Source organism: Orycteropus afer, unplaced genomic scaffold (genome assembly GCF_000298275.1).
Source record: "Orycteropus afer afer isolate SDZICR_OR568_19922 unplaced genomic scaffold, OryAfe1.0 scaffold00082, whole genome shotgun sequence".
NCBI lineage: Eukaryota > Metazoa > Chordata > Mammalia > Tubulidentata > Orycteropodidae > Orycteropus > Orycteropus afer.
In genome coordinates this window covers 9334436-9355642 of record NW_006921669.1, presented here as the reverse complement: position 1 = coordinate 9355642, position 21207 = coordinate 9334436, and the positions used below count along the sequence as shown (strand labels likewise).

Below are 21207 nucleotides of genomic sequence, written 5' to 3'. Positions count from 1 at the left end.
TGGCTTGGGTCCAGCGCACCTTAGTCTTCAAAGTGACATCTTTGCTCTTAAACACTTTAAGAGGTCTTTTGCAGCAGAGAGCCTAATGTGATACATCATTTGATTTCTTGATGCTGCTTCCATAGGCATTAACTGTGGATCCACGTCAAATGAAATCCTTGACAACTTCAAACTTTTCTCCATTTATCATCATGTTGCTTATTGGTCCAGTTGTGAGGACTTTTGTTTTATGTTGAAGTGTAATCCATGCTGAAAGCTGCATCTTTGATCTTCATCAGCAAGTGCTTCAAGTCATCTTCATTTTCAGCAAGCAAGGTTGTGTCATCTGCATATCACAGGCTCATTAGACTCATTAGAGTCTTCCTTCAATCCTGATGCTCTGTTCTTCTTCATATAGTCCAGCTTCACAGATTATTTGCTCAGCATGCAGATTGAGTAAGTATGGTGAAAGGATACAACCCTGACATACACCTTTCCTGATTTTAAACCACACATTATCCCTTGGCTCTGTTTGAACAACTGCCTCTTGGTCTCTGTGTAGGTTCCCCATGAGCACAATTAAGTGTTCTGGAACTCCCATTCTTTGCAATATTATCCATAATTTGTTATGATCTACACAGTCAAATGCCTTTGCATAGTCAATAAAATACAGATTAAATATTTTTCTGGTATTCTCGGCTTTCGGCCAAGATGCATCTGATCTCAGCAATGATATCCCTTGTTCCATGTCCTTCTGAATCCAGCTTAAATTTCTGGCAGTTCTTTTTTGATGTACTGCTGCAACCATTTTTCAGTTTTCTTCAGCAAAATTTTACTTGCGTGCAATAGTAATGATATTGTTTGATACTTTTTGCATTCTGTTGGATCACCCTTCTTTGGAATGGGCACAAATATGGATCTCTTCCAGCCAGTTGGCCAGGTAGCTGTATTCCACATTTCTTGGCATAAATGAGTGAGTGCCTCCAGCGCAGCATCCATTTGTTGAAATATCTCAGTGGGTATTCTTTCAATTACTGGAGCCTATTTTTTTTTTTTTTTACCAATTCCTTCAGTGCAGCTTGACTTTTTCCTTTAGTACCATTGGTTCTTGATCATATGCTACTACTTCCTGAAATGGCTGAACATTGACCAATTCTTTTTGGTACAGTGACTCTTATGTATTCCTTCTATCTTCTTTTGATGTTTCCTGCATCATCCAGTATTTTGGCCACAGAATCCTTCAATATTGCAATTCAAGGCTTGAATTTTTCCTTCAGCTCTTTCAACTTTGAGAAATGCCAAGCCTGTTCTTCCCTTTTGATTTTCTAACTGCAGGTCTTTGCACATTTCATTATAATACTTAATGAGCTGCCCGTTGAAATCTTCTGTTCAGCAATTTTATCATTTCTTCCATTCGCTTTAGCTACCCTCTGTTCAAGAACAAGTTCCAGAGTCTCTTCTGACATCCATTTTGGAGTGATTCAAACCCATCCACTGCTCCACAGGAGAGAGATGAAGCAGTCTGCTTCTGTAAGGATTTACAGCCTTGGAAACCCTATGGGATAGGTCTACTCTGTTCTATAGGGGAACTATGAGTTGGAATCAACTCGATGGCAGAGGGTTTGGTTTTTTGGGTTCATTGCATTCCTCACCTCCCTGTCCTGAAAACACAAAAATGGGGAATAATGGACCAGGTCAAGGACAAGGGACAGGCTAACTTAAAGGGCACTGACATCCAAAGACTCCACAGTCTGGTGAGGAAGACAAACAAGTAATTGTAGGCTAAAATGGAGTACTAAGGGTAGAATGAACATATGTATGTATGTGACTAAGATGAGGATGGATTAATTCTGAATGGACCATCAAAAACTTCATTACTATAAATGTTGAGCTGAGTCTTGAAAATCTGTTGGATAGACAAGGAGAAAGCCACCTTTTTGGGCAGAGGCCAAGTATGTACAAAGGCACAGAGGGAGGCAACCAAGAGAGGTGGTGAGCTGTTGCAATTAGCTCTTCCTGGAAGAAAGTCTATCTGCCACTCACAGTGGGAAGCACCAGGGATATAGTGAAGAGTAAGCTATGGTCCTTGTCATGGTAGGAGTTTAAGCAGGGGAATGACATGGGCAGCTATGTGTTCAGAACAGCCGCTCTGGAGGCAAGGTGGAGGGAGACACTGTACAGACTGGAGGCCAAGGAGCATAATTATGTCTGTTGCCATGGTCCAGGTGGGAGGTGACCCCGGACTTGGAGAAGGAATGTGTTTATGGAAGAGTCAACCAGGCTTTTTCCACTGATTTGGCCATGCAGCCTTTGCTTCATTTTCTCACAGCACCAACATTACAGTTAATCCTTACCCCAAGCTGGAGTCTGTGTTATCTAGCTGCCCTTCATTGGCCTAGCTTTGCCCTCCGGAGAAATTCAAACACGCCAGTCCTCATGTGTGGGTTCTGTGCTCGTACTCAATTGCCATCAGCAAGATTCAGATAAAGTACTTATATTCCTCTAACAAACAAAAAAGCAGACTTAAGGCAAACATTCCAAATGCTCCCTAACTTTCCTGCCCTAACATTCGAAGTACAAAGATGAAGGGAGGATGCTGAGAGGCTAAAAGACATGTTTGTTACATTCTTTTTCTGGTTTTAAAATATCAGCTTCATGAATATTTGCTAAGTTTTGAAACCTCTCAATTTACTCTATGAATTACCCCTCTTCTTGCTTCCCAAATGAAACAAGGGGGCAGTGCTTCTCCATTCAAAATAATGGGGTTTTGCCATTCTGGAAGGTGCCAGGCCTCTGCCCAGTGACCAGTATTTTCCATGAGAGACAGCACAGCAAGGGAGGTCAGTGGTTCCTGGTTCAACAATCCTACTCTCTTGCTTTTTCACCTGAGTTCACTCCTGCATGCTACAGTTCCATGAATTCTCTTAGATTTCTGGCTACAAGTGGAGGACTTTAGAAAGGGTCCTGCAGCTCTGTTTCACAAGATGGTGAACCAAAGTTTCTTCCTACCGTCCATGGGCCCAGTCATAGGAAGTGTCCAGGTGTATGGAGGCTCTTCTGCTCTTGGGGGCCAGGGATTAATACCCACTCCTGAGTTCTGTGCAGGAAAATATGTTTTTATCACCCAAGTTTTCAAACATGCATAAAAGTAGCGAGAAGAGTGACAGGGGCTCACGTTGCCCTCTGCAGAGTCAGCGTCATCAGCACGTTGCCCCATCTGCTCCATCTCTCCTTTTCTTTCATTCTTCTTCCTTCTCCTTTCCTCCCTCCCTGCTGCCTTTCCATGCTGTGGCATTTTAAAGCGAGTCCTTTACATTATGTTCATCCACCTCTGTATTTCAGGGTACACAGTGTTAAAAAATGACATTTTCTTACATAACTGGAATACCATTATCACATCTGATCAAATTAATAACAATTCTTCAGTATCATGTAATACCTTGTCCCCAGGAAAGTTTTAAAAATCATAAGGCTTGAGATTTCTCTTGCTTCTCCAGGGACAGGCCATGCCATAGATAGTCTTGATAGAGTCATTATCAGAAAATTTTTCTTTATACTCAGCTTAAATTTCATCCTATTACTGCTTATTATGCCCCCATGTATCATGTTAAATAATTCATGCCCCCTTTTAATGTTTAGACATTTCAGATATTTGTATGCATTCAGCTTCTCTCCTTAAGTCTTTGCTTAGCTGGGCTACATATACTTAATTCGTTTCATCTTCCCTTATAAACCAATCTCCTCAGGCCCTTAATCATTCTGGACCCAGGTCCAGCTGGTTTCTGTAAGCCTAATGAGCAGTCCAGACCCAGATGCATGGCTAAGAACCAGGCTACCCAAACAGAACAGCCCCATTTCTACTCCAAATGCTCAGCCCTAAACCACAAGAGCCTTAGTTTCTGTCATATTACAATAGAAATTCATGTCTTGTTTGCTGCTTTTATTCTTTTTTTTTTTGGCCTTACAGCTTGTGTTTCCTTCTTCCTGCTAAACATCTGTGCTTCCAATCACTTTTCTCAGATGTAATGGAAACAGCATTTTGGAATGAGAAGAACAGAGACCCAGCCTGGCCACTCTGGCTGTGCAGCAAGGCAACCACCTAGTCCTCAGTGCCCCTTCAGTTCCTTACCTAAACAACAGGTGAAGACTGAGCCCGCCCACCTCACAGGATCGCTGGAGGGTCAGCTGGGATCTGTAAATGACAGGGGTTTAGTAACTGTAACAGTGTGTGCCGCCTCCCCAGCATGCATGCATGCCCCTGTAGAGAGCTATGCGTGCCAACATGCATATATTACTCTTGTTTACATTCTGAAATTCTTCAGTAATGAAAAATGTTGCTGTTCTGATGTAAAGCTTATAATACCTTAAATTCAAATGCATCTACTTTGCTCTTTATTCTATTTCCTGTGAATTAATAAAGCTAAATGTCTTAATACCACTTTGGATTTCTGCATATGACATAGCCCCATAATTAAATGCACTAATTTTCATTCTCAGCTCTTTATACTAACTATTAAAAAGCAAACACTCACCTACTACCATTGAGTTGAATACAACTCATAGCGTTGTATGAGTTGGGTTTCCAAGGCTGTAAATCTTTACAGTACCTCATCCTTCTCCTGCAGAGCAACTGGTGGGTTTGAACCACTGACCTGCTAGTTAGCAGCCAAATGCCTTATCTACTGTGCTACCAGACCTCCTTGATACTAATTACGGGTAAATGCATTGAAACCTATACTAGGTGTGGAGAGAAAATGTGCCTAAATCTCTGTCCTGAAGAGAAAGTAAAATCCATTCTTTACATTATAGAAAAGAAAGAAATCTTACCTTCACTCCATCATTCCATAGGGCACTGAAACCACTTGGACGAGCCACTAGATCTTATTGGACCTGGGATTACTTACCTGTTACAAGAGTTTCCTTTTTGCTCTTTGTTAAGACTATGTCCCAGTACAGGCCCTAGAAGAGATGTGCTCGGCGACAGTCAGTGAGAGCACGCTTGTCTGTTTCCTGAGCCAACAACTACTGGGGCTGCTTTTCTCACCTACAGTTTGCTCTTCACTTTAAGAGTGACATAAAACTGTAAAGTCAGGATGTGTTGAAAACACGTTATTTCCATCCAACTGGACTAAACCTAGTTTAAGTGATGAACCTTGGAATGATACAGAGAGAACAAGGGAGAAAAAACTAAGCATATTGCAACTCTCAAAACCTAAGACACTTTGTACTTTCACTTTCCTAAAAGGTGTATTTTAGTGTTTAGAGGCCAGCCCAATCTGATTAATGGGCTTTCCTATTCTGGCATAGTTACTCTGACAGTAGCTATAGATTTAATAATAGACATAAAATCTAGAATGGGATCTAACTGGAAGCACAGAATGGCCACATTTTCTTACTAGCACACCTCATACACTAAAGGTGAACACCTACATATCCTAAAGACTTTCTCTACTTGAATCAGAAGCCTATTGTGCTGTTTAATAATTGCTGTCACGAAATTCTATTTCAGCTCAATTTCTCCCACTAAAACAATGTCTTATAAAGCATCTTTGAAATGAATAAAGCATCTTTGAAATGGATAATTTGAATTCATATGAAAATTTCATATCCATCTCTTCCTGCATATGAATCAGTTGGGTAACATTTGCTTCTGTTTACTGTTCAAGGAATCATGATAAGCCCTTTACCTGAAGATCTAATTTAGGCTTCATAATTATGTGACATAGACACTATTAATAGCCCCTCTTTACAAAAAGAATTAACTGGCTTAAAGTTAATAGCTGATGATAAGCAGTGTTGTTAGGTACTATTGAGTTGGTTCCAACTCATAGCAATTCTACATACAATAGAACAAAACATTGTCTAGTCCTATGCCATTCTTAGGAGCTCTGGTAGTATAGTGCCTAAGGCACTTGAATGCTAACCAGAAGGCTGGCGGTTCAAACCCACCAGCCACTCCTCGGAAGGAAGGTTGGGCAATCTACTTCGTAGTGATACTGCCTCAGAAACCCAAGGAGGGGTCGCTATGAGTCAGGTCTGACTCGATGGCACATAACAACGCCATTCTTAAAATCATTGCTATGTTTGAGCCATTTCTGCAGCCACTGTGTCCATACATCTCATTGAGGGTCTTCCTCTCTTTTGATGACCATCTACTATACAAGTCTTCTCCAGGGAATGCTCCCTGGTGATAACATGTCTAACCTACAACTCCAGAACCCATGGTCTCAACCACTGGTATGACTTAAAGTTTCAAATAACAACTGGGAACTTCTACAAACTAAGCCTACTGTATACTATGCACTTGAGAGAGAAGTGAAAAGGCATAGGCCTCTCCAAGACGCTCACTGTTTGATCAGAAAAGTCATGGCTGTTTGAAGAGGAACAAGCATGATGGTCAGTGTTATCATGAGTAACTCTATCAACTACCCAGTGCCTGAGAAAATGCTGCTCTTATACAAAAATTCTGCTGAATTCCCTTAAAAATGTTACTACATGATTATCACTAATCATCTTCTCCAAATCCCTGGCCCTCAGTTACTCGGTAATTTACTGAATACCATCCATTCTCCTTCAAATTCTCTCTCAAATCCATTATTTAATAGTAGACTAGTTAGGATCACTTCACCAGACCCAGTCCTAACTGGGCTCTCTGCCTTCAATTTCTACAGATTAACCTCCTTCAAATGAACCTTCCACTGAAACCAGTCCCCAGTCTAAAGGTTCACCCAGTTTTGGTTTTCCATGACCCAAAGAAATAACCACCCTGCATTTCCTAACACCTATCAGTGCAATTCCTCCTTCCTGTTCAGACCAGTCTCCTGCCTGAATATGCCTTATACACTACCATTGTTGCTGGATCCTGCCCTCTTGAGTCGCTTTTCCCTTCAGTCAGAATATTTAAAGGCCCAACTCAAAAGCCGCCTTTCTCTTTGTAGCTATCCTGACCACTGGACCTCCCGTGCCTCCTCCTGTTCCCAGCAGAGCTCAACAACTGTTTGCAGAGAAGAATTACTGCTCAATTTATCAACTAGAGCACTGTTTGGCAATACCACTCACTGATGCTTATGCACTGCCTTGTACTGCTACTTATTTTTTAGTATTTCTTTAGTTTCCAAAGTTAAATGGAGGCTTCTTAAAGGCCTAGGCTGTATCTTCAAGCCCTGTTTTGTATGCCATACATGGTCTCCTACTCTGCATGACATACATGGTCTCCTATTCTGCAGGCACTTTGTGAATATTTGACAATTGACATATTTAAATTATATGCAAGAAAATCACCAAGTCATCACCTTTAGATCATCCAGCTGATTCTGTAACACATTAATGACTTAAGGTATCTGGCCTCTAAGTTCTGATTTTACTGATGCATTAATCTGGAGTTGGGAGAAGTTACTTTTCCTTTCTCTGTCCCAATTTTCTCATCATATAATGGAAGAATTAAAAAGTCAAATAATTTCAAAGCACCCTGAATACATAATGCTAATTTATTAAATGCCTTGCCATTAGTCAATGCCTTGACAGACTATTTTCTAAGGATAGAAAAACTAAATACAATGTTATGAAGTTGTAAGTCAGTTCAGTTGTGTGTCTTAACTACAAGAGATGGAGAGTTCCATTTCTAGCAAAAAGTGCATGAGAGAACTCAAAACACTTCTAACTATTACTGCTGATAAATATACGTATTAAAACATTAAAGGTTCCACTACTACTTAGGATGGAGAAAGCTTTAGCAATGTGTTGACCTCACCCTAACAATGAGGAACAGCCAAGCAACTTCGAGTCCAACACTGAGCCGAGGTCGCAAGGTGAAGTGAATTCTACAGGGTGACAAGCCCTCCTGAGGACAGATGGGAAACACCATTTCCCTTTTGGCAGAGTGAGGAAGGAAGAGGCAGTCAGCATCGAAGCAGACAAGAAGAAAAAGCTGAAAGTGTAAGGACTTCTTCAAGGAGAGAGTGGCCATTTAGAAACCCGGGAGCCCCAGACACAGGGGAGTCTGTACCTATTTCCCGCTTGTTTTTCACAGGTCTGCACTAGGTGCTCACGAGAAACACTGGCAGGCAGGAGACTGGAGATAGACCCTGTCAGTGGCATAGAGGTAGGAAAGCCCTCCCTGTACATGAACCCTCATCTTCTAAGAAGCAACAGATGTTCGCTGCCGGGATGAGGAGAGGCCCAATGACGCACTGCTCTTGGCTGAGGGGTGGACAAAAGCTGTCTGCCTCTGAAGGGCAGCAAAGGAGTTCAGCTCACGACCCTGCACCAGCACAGAGCAGAGCTACCACGGGGGGGGCGGGGGGAGGCAGAGCATGAAAACACCACCCCAGAAGTCCAGGGGCACCAGGCAGGCCTGAGACTGGGGCTGGAGCCAGGGAATCAAGAACCCTCTTCACCCACCATGGGGCTGGCACCTAACCCACAAGCAACAGCAGTCTGTCACTGGGGAGATGAAGGAGCATAGGCCCGATTCCTTCTGTGGTGCAGGTGCTGAAATCTCAGCCTGGAGAAAAAGAGAAAAACCCATCCAGCACCCAGGCCCCACACTACGCACAGAGGAGCAGCAGCCACTCCTGTTGCAATTTCAAGTCTGGTGTAAGCAAGATAACCATGGCAGCAGTGACCTGAACCTGTTCAGCTGTGGCCTAGGTGGACCCAACCCTCCAGACTGATGGCTGGACAGAGCCGAGTGCTCATTTCTGGATGCAAACGCTATTATACAGACTTGTATTTGATAGCCAACCAAAAAAATAAAAAGGCACACAAAAGCCAAGGGGTGGAAAAACACTTCAGTGACAAAGCAATCAACAGAATCAAAATCATATATGACTCGGATGTTACAGCTATCAGACAAGGATTTTAAAGTAACTATGATTAATATGGTAAAGGATCTACTCGAAAACGTAGACAACACACACAAGCAAGTAGGGAGTTTCAGCAGAGAGATGGAAACCAGAAAATGGACTCAAATAAAAACACCAGAAATAAAAACATGGTATCCGAGTTGAAGAATTCCTTCAAAGCAGCGTCAGCACACTGGACACAGCTGAGGGAAAAATCAGGGAACTTGAAAAGAGATCGAGAGAAATTACCTAAACTGAAATACGTATTAAAAAATAAAAAGCACCAAAGAGCTGTGGGCCAGTATCAGATGGTTGAGTACACCTATAATTTGAGTCACAGAAGATAAGAGCTTAGAGCATAAGTATTTTAAAAGATAATGGGTGAGAGTATTTCAGAATGGAAGAAAACCAACTAAAAATGCAAGAAACTCAGAGGCCTCAAAAGGATGAAAACCACACCTACACACACAACTAGCTGTGTAAGAATTAAACTGCTGAAAACCAAAGCTACAAGCTTGAAGGCAGACAGAGATAATACGCAGGCCAAAATATGACTTATGCGGCTAAAGCACTGACAAAAACGCCACCACAACAAATAACAAACTTCATGAATCCAGGTGCATATACCAGCAAGGTATCTTTCAAAAACTAAAGTGAAATAGTATCTTTTCTAGCCAGAAACTAAGAAAATTCATTGCTAGCAGACCCGGGCTATAAAAATATTAAAACCCTTGTTGCTCAACCTTCAGCCAAACAACAGGCCTATAAGGGAAACAGTAATGCTAGGGATATAGGCACTCCTTAGAACAACCAACCATGCGACATCAAAAAGGCAGCATTTGCCCAGGGATAAAGCTCAGAAGGCAGGAAGTGACAGGAAAGATGGACAAAGGGAAATGTTAAACACAGGAAGTGGGAAGAGTGCTGTTACACGGTGGGCATTACAATCAATGTCACAGAACAAAACATGCATGAATTGTTGAATGGAAAACCAATTTGCTCTGTACAAAAAAGAAAAAAGTTTGTCAGGAAGGAGTATGATACCAACTGGAAATGTGTATTTATATAAAGAAATGAAAAGCACCAAGATGGTACAAATGTGGATAAATATATTACTACTTTTAATCTCTTCAGAAGGTGACTAAAGTCTAAAGTAGAGATTGACAAACTATAGCATGGGGTCAAATATTTACATGCCTTTTTGCAAATAAAGTTTTACTGGAACACACACATACCTATTCATCTGTATACTGTCTACGCTGCTTTCATGCTACAAGGTCAGTAAAGCTGCGACAAAGGTGAACAGTTAACAAAGACCACATGGTCCACAAAGTCTAACGTATGTTTTATCTAGCCCATTACAAAGATGTCTGTGGACCGTCAGTCTAAAGTAATAAAGGGAAAAACAAAACAAAAAGCAACAATGCATTATAGGTTTATAACACATGTAAAGTAATAAAAGGTACTAAGACAATGGCACAAAAGACTAGAGACAAGAAATGTTAGTATACTATTCATGTGTGATAGTACAATACTCTTTGAAGGTCATCTGTGATAAAGATGTACACTAAAACCTGTAAAAGCCAGAACCTGTGTAAGGTGGTAACCTACCAAGAGAAGGAAAAGTCAAAATATTTTCCAGTAAAACAAGTGATAGAAAAGTGGTAAGACAGAAAACTTGCGAGACCCAGAAAAAACAATACAGTCCCACTGAGTTTGAGCTGCCCCAGGTTCACTGTGTATTATAAATCCTAAAGCAATTATTTAAAACAAAGTTTTAAGGAGTTATAACTAAGAAGCCAACAGTGGAGATATAATGAAATACTAAAAATATTCAGTCCTGAAGAAAACAGTTAAAGAGGTTCAGTAGTAGAATTCTCACCTTCTTTGTGGGTTCGATTCCAGACCAGTGAACCTTTGTGCAGCCATGTTAACTTAACATAGGTATACTCTGTAACTTACATTCTATTCTTAGAATCATAAATAATCAAGACACATACTAAACTGTTCACAGAAGTACTACTGAAAATAGCCCAAACTGGAAGCTAACTGAGTGGACAACATTCAGCAAAATGGATGAACTGTGGCATATTCACACAATGGAATACTTAATAATGAGAATGAATGGTCTACGGACCATACCCAATACCACAGAAGAACTTCACAAGCCTAATATTCAGCAAAAGAAGCCAGACATAAGAGTATATTGTATGCTTCTGTTTATATGAGGTACAAAAGCAGACAAAACTACTAATCTACACTGTTACTAGTGAGAAGGGTGAGGTAGGGTGGCTAATGACTACAAGAGCTCTTGTGTGTGTGTGTGGGGGCAGTCACGTTGTTTCTTGCCATGGGTGCTGGTAGTCTGGTTTGTGAAAATCCATTGACTGTACATTTATGATTTGTGCAATTTTCTGCATGTACATAAAATGTCAACAAAAAGTTTAAAAGTTTCTATCTTAAACCCTATTGAAAGAATAACACCCACACAAAATGGGAAGGTACTGAAAAAAGCATACATATACAAGACCTCTTGAAATACTCAGATAGTTAAACAATAAAATAAAATAGCAGCATAGGTAATTAGTTATCAAAGAAATTCAAGGAATTCCCCAGGATGCAGCACAGAGGGACAAAGAGACAGAAATTATGAAATTGTAGTTGGACACAGGAAACAAAGTCAGAGGAAAAAAATCTAACAGGACGACGAGCTGGAAGAGATGGGGCATTCAAAGAGAGAAAAGATGGAAATTTTCCAGAATGGATTCAAAGACAGTCAAAGCTCACGAAGAACAAATCTTGAGCAGAATAAATACAAATTATCTATACTTAACAGACTACTACTTTAGGTTCTTAGAGATGAAGTTAGTCCCATTCCCTTTGTTTTAAAGACAAAGAAAATTGAGGCCCAAAAAAGGATTAAGTGACTTGCCTAGGGTCAAAAGCTTATTAGGAGACAGAAATAACCTGTATAGAAAGATATAATCTGACTATGCTATATTTTAAGGGTTACGTGTAAGAAGAGCGACATAATAATTGGACTTCAATTTTCTTACTGTTATCATCATTTATAAACAGCCTCTGAAGATATTCATCTTCATGGAGAGAATTTAACTCAGCAATTGAAAACACAGAGGCATTACTGATTCAAGTGCCAGGCAGTAAGTGCTTAACAAATGGTATTTAGTGAATGATGAGACCAAACAAGAGATGCTCACATGCACCATAAAGAAATAGTTTGAAGACAAGCCTTCTATTTTAATTTTGTAAGGCTACTGTAATCATGTCAGTGCAGAAATCTCCTATCTATAATCTTCCTGTTAAAATGTTTCAACATTTTAGAGTGCTCTTCAAATCATACTTTTTCTATTACATACATCACAGATATAAGGCAAATTATTTTCTTCCTTTGAAACCAAATAATTCAACATCTAATTGGACCTCCAAATCCTACTGTAAGTGAAGAACAAATTTCAAAATGGTCAACGGCATACAATGTCCTGAAGCTGTTATACAATGCATACTTTTTTTATATAATGAATCATTTCTGACGACAGGTCAGCAGCAAGTGTTTGAGAAGAAAGGATCTAGCTGGTATAGAAGTCTGAATTTAGCCCTTATTCAAGTTCCACAATTTTGAAGCAGGGAAGAACAAATCTGGGTTACTTTAATACTCATAGATTTTAAAACCATTAATAATATAATCTTATGACCACTTTTGACAACTTTTAAATTAGGACAAAATTTTTCAGAACTATAAAAAAATACTTCAAAGTATCAAACTGAAGCAATATGAGATGTTCCAAGTTGAAACATCTTCAGGAATTTCTAATATATTTTTATAAGTAAAACAATTTTATTATGTCATGAAGACCTAAGCCTAGAAATACATAAGGCACAAATATTTTCTTTCTTATTTTTATTAAAGTGGGAAAGAAAGTTGACACTTAAATGTCAGACTTAGGAAAAAATGTATTTGTTTTAAAGATAAGTTTTGAACTTTTCAGAGCATCATGTACAGTTTCAGCTACTTATTAGAGTTAGGAATGATATATTTAAGTTTCAATAAACTTTATTCAAACTCAAATCTGATAACTATAAAAGGGGGAGAATTATAAAAAAATCAGTTAGCAAAATGAAACATAAAACTAAAATAAAAAAGACAACAGGCTATGAAAAATACTTCTATCAAGTATTTACTGTGTAAAGAACTCATTCAAATGTATAAAGAAACTATTAAGACACTTGTTTATATAAATGAACAAAGTACACAGACAAGTCACACAAAAAGAAACACTAATTGTGAATTAAAATATGGAAAAATGTTCGTGCTTGCTAAAAATCAAAGAAAAGCAAATTAAAGTAACTTTGAACTTTCTCTTATACTTACTAAATTAGCAAGAACAGTATTTAAACCCCCCACCCAAAGCCGCAAACTTTCAGCAAAACTGTTACATTTGAATGGTAACACTAAAATATTACAATTCTTTGAAAAAGCAATAAAGCAAACATATTAAGAATCTGAAAACTGATCATACTATTCACTTAATAATCCCACCCCCAGGGATTTATTCTAATAACAATATCTGAAAACAATTTATGTAAGTATTCAGCAATAGGGAAATGGTTTAAATTGAGTATATGCTTCAAAGAATCATTATCAAAAGCTAAGTACAAATAAAGAGTTAGATAACAGCAAATGAAAAAAATTAAATAAAAATTGCAGGTATCTTAAGACAGCAATCATATGGACAAAAAAAGAATTACAAAAATTAAATTCTGAAGTCATTAGAACAGTGAGGATTATGGGTAATTTTTTCTTTTGGCAAAATTTTTCCCAATGTTTTCAATAAAAAATAAAAAAGATTGGTGATCATTTTAAAAAGCCACTTGTCTTTCTAAACACTTTCTACCCTTCTCCATTAGTAAATCACAGTCAGTCTTTAGGTGGAGAAAAGACAGCAGAAAATAGCACAGCTGTTTTCTAAACTGTAAGTATTCCTCTATTTAGAATAACCAGCAATGCATGAAGACGCACTGTAACCTGTGTCACTGTAGTCAGCCAGCCATGTCATCTCTCGTTGTCACAAACTACAGGGTAATGAATAAGTAAAACTGTAAGCTTTCAATTTATAGCTTTGTGTGTTTGGTATTTTGTTAATTATCACAATACCAAACTCTTCCTTGTAATTTTCAGTGTCATACTAAGTATTAGTAATGTTTAATGTTTTCCCTTAAAGTATGTTGCTAATATGTTGAAAATACTCTACTAAAGCAGATCGCTTTTTACACTGAGTTTGTACTAGATGAACCACAAACACTCCTTTAGATTACATATTTTAAATTTCTGAGTTAGAATTGCCACCTTTAATAGAATGTCAAATCCATAAAACTGAAAAATTGCTATTTATGAAATTTTAAATGAGTTCTCTTTTTGAAACTATCTGAATAAATGAAGAATTTGAACTCTTCTACAGACTGACTACGTATTATTTTACTGTAACAAAAATATGAAAAATTATGTATGACATTTACTATGTTCTTATGCCACTATGTTCTCAATATGGTAAAGAGGGATAGGGAACTTCTGACAGGCTATCTGAATGAAAACGTTTGAGAGTTAACTGTTATTAAATATTTAGAACAGAAAAGATTAACTGGAAATGCAGGGCAGCGATCTCAAAGTCTATAAATATCACTTGAAAGAGCAAACAACTCAAAAACAGTGTCACAAGGATTAATGCCCTATAAACAGTTCCAAACAAAGTGCTAAAGAATGGAGAAATATAGTTTTAAGTGAAGAGCCATTCTTTAGTTCAAATTTAAAATATTACTCTATTAGTAACTTAGTAAAAGTGGTCAATTGTGTCGATGAAATTACCAGAAAGAGATCTCATAGCTGCCAAGATACAAGCCATTGGAGCGGTCCTCTGAGCTCATGGCAGAGTGCAGGTGAATTTAATTAAACCTTTTATTTCCTGTTAGTGGTAGCAGTAATAATTTGGTTCACTTACAAATATTTATTATAAAAATTTATTAGTTTCAAAGATTTAAACAAACACAGCTATTACTAGATGAGTGCAGTCTTATCAAAGAAATGTTCTTAATAAAAATAAACTCTCCGAAACACAAAGCATTAAATGATGAGCATTTCAAACAGGTAAAAAAAAAAAAGACTATCAATATGGAGTCACCATGAAGTCAAAATAACACTAAATTACATTCACTTTTGAGAAACCAAATTCACATGTAGCCCCGTATTTTTTTTTTCTGGTTAGAAAATTTGTTCAACTTTTCACAGGAAAAGACTCTGAAAAGAAATCAAATTCATTAACAACATAAAAATACCCTAAAAGAACATCTCATAATACAGCAAAGAACTGAACTATAAAGCCATTTGTAATGTCTAGCAGATGAACTGTACCCTACAGAAACTATAAGTAATGGATATTTTTCTTCATGCAAGGGGGGGGGGGCCAGAACAATCTTAATATGACTGAATTACATCATCCTCCCCCTTAACCTCATTTAATGATATAAATTCACAGCTCAAAGCCTGTTCTTTAGACTCCTCAGGTTTGGGTTTTTTAAGTCCCGTCTCTGATGGGAGAAGAGATGAGCAGAGCTTGAGAGCCTGAGCAATGTCATCAATGGTCCACTTCTCTTCAGGAAGAGCATGTTCTTCTAGTGTAAATGGTCCCTGTTTGGTTCGGGTCAGCTCTAGCACACTGGCACAGGAAGAGAGTTCTACAGCAATAAAAGATGGACAACAATCCACAAGGTAAACAGTCAGTATTTTATGTCTATTACATTTCAAATGACAGAAGAACTCAACTGAAACCTCTTAAAACCACCTTCAAAGTAAAACTGTAATCCAATGTAAGAACCAAGAGCCTTGAGATTAAGAAATGATTAAGTAGCAAAATACTGTTTAATAGTTCACCTTTAAACTGCTTTAAAGTCTACAGAGAACTTACACTGTTCTATTATCCTCACTTTGCAGATGAAGTAATATGACCTGTCTCATGTCACAAAGGCAATAAATGACAGAGCCAGAATTGTAATTTCCTGGCCATTTGTAAGACTATCACTTCTATTATTTTTTTAGAAAAATTTATGTGTATTAATGAAAGTAACTTTTAGGTGGAATTTTTTTCTGACTCCTACCCTGAGTCAAAATATTTTATACTTGAAAAATCTTGGCCTTTAAATTCATTACTTCCATTTTCATTTTCTGCTCCTCTTTCTCTTCTCTCATTATACAAGCATTTCACTGCAGCTGCTGATGCTGATAATAGCATGCCGTAAACCTACAATGCTTTTAAAGCTGAAGGTATTGCGAGTTCAATTCCTAAGGCAAGTATTCAGATACAAAAGACAGAAAATTCCCTCTTCTTATCAAAAAGAATATTAATTCTCTAAAGGATAATTCATTTTCATACTTACCTTTGCCAATGTCACTGACCAAGCTTCTGATATAAAACCCTCCTCCACATTCAACATCTGGAATGTTAACAGAGACAAGGTAAATTGCCAACCTCCTATGAAATCCACTTTACATAGAAATGATGCCCCTAAACAAATGTAAAAATGCACTAGGCAAACAATCGAGTGATAAAATATTTATGTGCTAAAACATAAATTATTCATCGAGCAGCATATGTGTTTGTGAGATTGCAAAGTCAGAGTGTGCAGAAAGCAAACAGCAGCAACCCATGAACACATTTTAAATTAACTGGCAAGTCGCAGCACTTTAATACTTCAGCCTTGTTCATTTAATAGCTTTTAAATGGCAGAATCTCAGCTTCACTATCATGAACTATAGATTTTTTAAAAATATTCAGATTTGTACACTCAAAAAAATAACCAACCAACGAACCAAAAAAAAAAAAAAAAACCTTTTCAAAGTGACAGGAATTATGTTTAGGGGAACATAATACACCGTGAGCTCAGCATGTTTAAATGTTCTCTTGGAAATGTCTTCCTGAAGAAATCATAAAATAGCCATTAAAATTAACAGGCTGTCCCAGAACTGAATGCATGTCTAAACATCTTCTTAACACTCAGTATAACAGAAGTGGACTCATTCAGAGTGTGAGTCTGGGTCACTGCAAGTTCCTGAAGCCCATGTGAGCCTGGGAGCAGAGAAAAATCACTCCTTCAATTCACATGTAAGATCTTCCAATGAGCTGCAACATTCCCACACAAAAAGACCATGTGCCAGCTGGTTCTATCTGATCGTACAAACAGAGCCATGTGGGGGGATTAATCAAAGCTCAGCACCTGGGGATTCTTTTTTTCTTATTCCCCCATCAGCTCAAGGCTGGGGGGCCACTGGTGAGATGAAAAAATGAGCACTAGCATCTAGGACATAGTGTGCCAGCATTACATTTATTTGACTTTGGTGAAAAGGCAGAACTTTTGGCCTATTATAATCTTTAGTCAACAAAATAAAGTATGTATGACTTCAAGGCAGTCAGAAAAATTTGAGCTTTTCTTACTTTCAAAGATACTAACTACTCTGCCAACCCATCTGCTGCATTTTCATGGCATGGAGTAAAGCATTTTTTGGAGAGTTTTCACAATTATCTGTCAAATATTTAAGAATCAGGAAATGAGAATATGGTAGAAAAATCATATTCTACAGGAATTTAATACATAATAAATAATAATGCCAAAGGAAAAGTGCAATAAGTAAGTTTAGGGAAAAAGTTTAGGGAGGTGATTTCTACAGTGCTCCCATGCAGTATGCACCAGAAAATGAAGGGAGGAGCCAGTCTCAGGAGTCTCTGGATCAAGAACCTCCTCTACTTTGGATGCTGCACTCCTGCCTGTACAGGGCTCCAGCCACCACCTCCTGCAGCCAGGAAGATTATAAAATTGCCCCACAACAGAAACTAAGTTATTGCTTCTAAAATTTTTTCAAATATAAATTATATATAAATTCAAACTGATAACCTGAATTAAAATTCAACACATACCCAAGAATTCATTTTTGCCTTACTCATTTTCCTGTACTTTCAGGATCTTTAAGTACTAACTTATAGGTCAAAGGTGGCTGGGGGGGCAGATATTATTCCACTCTACAAATGTCTTAAAACTCAAAATGCTTTGTTTAAAAAGGGCAAACTAATGTCAATTCCAAACTGAACATCAGTGATCAAGGTACTAAGTAGCAAAGATGAGGAAAAAAAAGTACCCACCCGTAAGAGTGCACAATATAAAATGTAAAATTTTGGAAATACAAACTCCTTTCCTGCTCTTTGGTCCAACGGATCATGGGGTGACAGGACCGGGCACAGCCTCATTGCATTATGCCTGGAGTTGCCCGGAGTTCGGGGCCACCTCGATAGCAGCTAACAATGTTGTTGTTGTTGTTATGTGCCGTCGAGTCACACCCGACTCACAGCGACCCCTCCTTGGGTTTCAGAGACAGTATCACTACGGAAATAGATTGCCCCATCTTCCTTCCAAGGAGTGGCCGGTGGGTTTGAACCACCAGCCTTCTGGTTAGCAGTCAAGTGCCTTAGGGACTATGCTACAAGAGCTCCTGCAGCTAACAACAGCAAAAACCTATTCTTTCCCACAAAGACCTACAGATAGTATCTTTAGAGTAAGACAACACAACACAGTATCTGAAAAAAGCAGCCTAGTTAGAACACATTTCTGAACCTCTATATAGCTACAGGCACTTCAACAAACGTGTTTATCAGAAAGATCAGCAAATTCTAATCTTCCTTCAATTCAAATTTCACAAAATCTGCAACATTCTAGGGATCCATTAAAGTTAGCAAAATACAAAAATAAAGGTACACAAAAATGCACATTATTTCCTACTTCTTACCTAATGTGAAATATGGCGGCTGGAATTCTTGAAGGGAGATACTGTACACAGTAACTGGCCTGGCAGGCTTTGCTTCCACCACTTCACCTCTCTTCATCAAAGTTGAAAGTCTCTGTCCATCTTTCTTTAATGCAGAATAGCTTGTGATATAAGACAGGGAGAGAGGGAGGGAGAATTGAGAGAGAACAATTCCAGATTGCAGCAGGGAAATACTGGGCACCTGCAACCCTGAGGCACTGATGGCTCAGTGAACAACTCTCACCTCCCGTGTGGGAGGCTGAGGCTTTGAGTCCCAGCCAGCACCCCCTGCACAGCCACCACCCATCTGTCAAGTCTGTCGTACTGTGGTGGCTTGTGTGCTGTAACGACACTGGACAGGTTTCGGTGGAGCCTTCAGGCTAGAAAAGACTAGGGAGGAAGGCCTGACGACCTACTTCCAAGTACGAGCCAACATGGGTCATGGGATGGCACACGAGCAGGCAGTGCTCCATTCTGTTAAACACAGACTCACCACGAGTCGCACGGCAACTAACACAGCAACAGAGGAAACAGCAGCAGCCCTTCAAACTGAATATCCTTCTTAAAAAATGGACATGTTTTTTCTTCCAATCTACTTGATAATGGTGTCAGAGCTAATGTATCTCATCCCAGCACTCAATGAGCAAGGTCTGTCAATGTTAATCCTTAACCACCTGTCTGAACATGGTCTATTCCTATCTTCTCTTCTCCTCATTCTAGGTTTGGGACACAGGGAACATAGGAACCTTCTGGTCAGAATGATCAGGGCTTTATTTCCTTGAAACAATTTACATTACAGTAATATTAATTTTTGTATCAAAGCTACTAAAACATTTCTAATACACAAATTAGCAAATGATCTATTTAGCAGATCTTTAGATGTGTGTGATAAAATTTTATTAGATCATAAAATCTTAGAACAATCAAGGAGAGGAAAAGGCTAGATGATCCTAATAAATACGACAGTATTTTAAAAATAATGATCCAAAATAATGTTTATACAGACCTGGCTAAGTTTCAAAACTCTTTACATTTGAGGCAAGATTATGAAGAAACACTTCTCTAGTAGATATTTACTTTTTGAAGAAATCACCATGTTTTAACACAAAATAAATACTAAATTAAAAAAAAAAAAAAAAAAAAGCCAGCTACTTATCCTGACATATCCTATAGCTATTAAAACACCAACAACAAACAAGAAGTAATGTGCTTGAATGGTAATGTACACAAAAAATGTGGTAGCAATATACTTATACTTTAATAATTTATAACTCTCATCTATTTTGTTTGTTAATCAAGCGAAAGATTATATGCCCAAAAGGACTGGTCCTCACACCTAGCAAGCAGTGCACATTAGGATATGGATATACATCTGACACCCTTATGCCATTGGACTTGCTCCTTCCCAGAATACCTGGGTAGAAGTGACATCACTGGGACAGATGAAATGGTTTTTTGTTTTTGCACTGGACTAGCACATACCTGTGGCATCATCTTGGGACAGAGAAGACCACGCTCCATTGTCTTGGAGAGTCTAGGAAGCTACACTCCTGTCCAAAGCAGACTCACCTTTCTTTCAGCATTTACTGTGTCAGATTTAAAGCCTGTCCCACTGTATAGTAAAAGACGTCCATTTATTTTAATTAAAGTGGCATCCACCATCACTGGCTGCCATGACGCCATCTCTGACTCATGGTGACCCCATGTGTGTCAGAGTGGGAAAATGTGCTGCCTAAGGCTTTCGGTGGCTGACTTTGGAAGGAGATTACCAGGCCTTTCTCAGAAGGTGCCTCCTCATAGACTGCAACCTTCAGTTTGGTAGCCAAGCACATTTCACTGTTTGTACCAATTATTCAAAGCCAATAATGGAACTTACAGAGGGGGTACTTGCATTATATTCCCAGTAAACTTCTGCAGAATGCCTTCAATATCTTCTTGTTTTATTTTATCTGCCAAAAATTAAGGAAAAAAATGACACAAAATCAACCACAGACCAAAAAACCCCAAAACAACTAGTTGCCACTGAGTTGATTCCAACTCACAGTGACCCTATAGGACAGAGCAGAATGCCCCCTTAGGGTTTCCAGGCTGTAAATCTTTACAGAAGCCAACTGCCTCATCTTTCTCCTGCTGATGGGTTCAAACCTCCAACCTTTCAGTTGGCACCGAATGCTTTAAGTATTATGCCACCAGAGCTCCTTAAGTCAACCACAGAATCACATGCTACTTTCATCTCACCAATAAACCTGAAAATTCATTAAACAGAAAAATTTTCCAACAAAGTATATTCTACAGTATATGTTTTACAGGCCAAATTCTACCTTGTTAAGATTAATAAAATATAGTACTGATGAGATCAAAGGGGAGAAAAATGTTTCATTATTCATCACTAAGACAAGATTTCCTCTGCTTCATTTTTCCCCCCAATAAAAATGAACCAATCATCTTATACACATTTAGATGGCCTTAGATCAGAGAAAAGTGTCACACCAACTATATATAGTAATGGACCAGCAAAAATCA

General features: G+C 38.5%; 1 protein-coding gene across 1 annotated transcript in view; it reads right to left on the bottom strand.

The window, feature by feature from the left end:
* Positions 1-15309: 15309 nt before the first annotated feature.
* TRUB1 (TruB pseudouridine synthase family member 1) overlaps positions 15310-21207 on the bottom strand; it is a 28145-nt gene continuing 22247 nt past the window's right edge. Inside the window, exons 6-9 of the mRNA XM_007941593.2 lie at positions 20561-20633; positions 18667-18806; positions 16269-16325; positions 15310-15569 (exon numbers count right to left, since the gene is read on the bottom strand). Of these exons, the coding sequence (XP_007939784.1) occupies positions 15310-15569; positions 16269-16325; positions 18667-18806; positions 20561-20633 (530 nt within the window). The remainder of the gene's footprint in view (positions 15570-16268; positions 16326-18666; positions 18807-20560; positions 20634-21207) is intronic.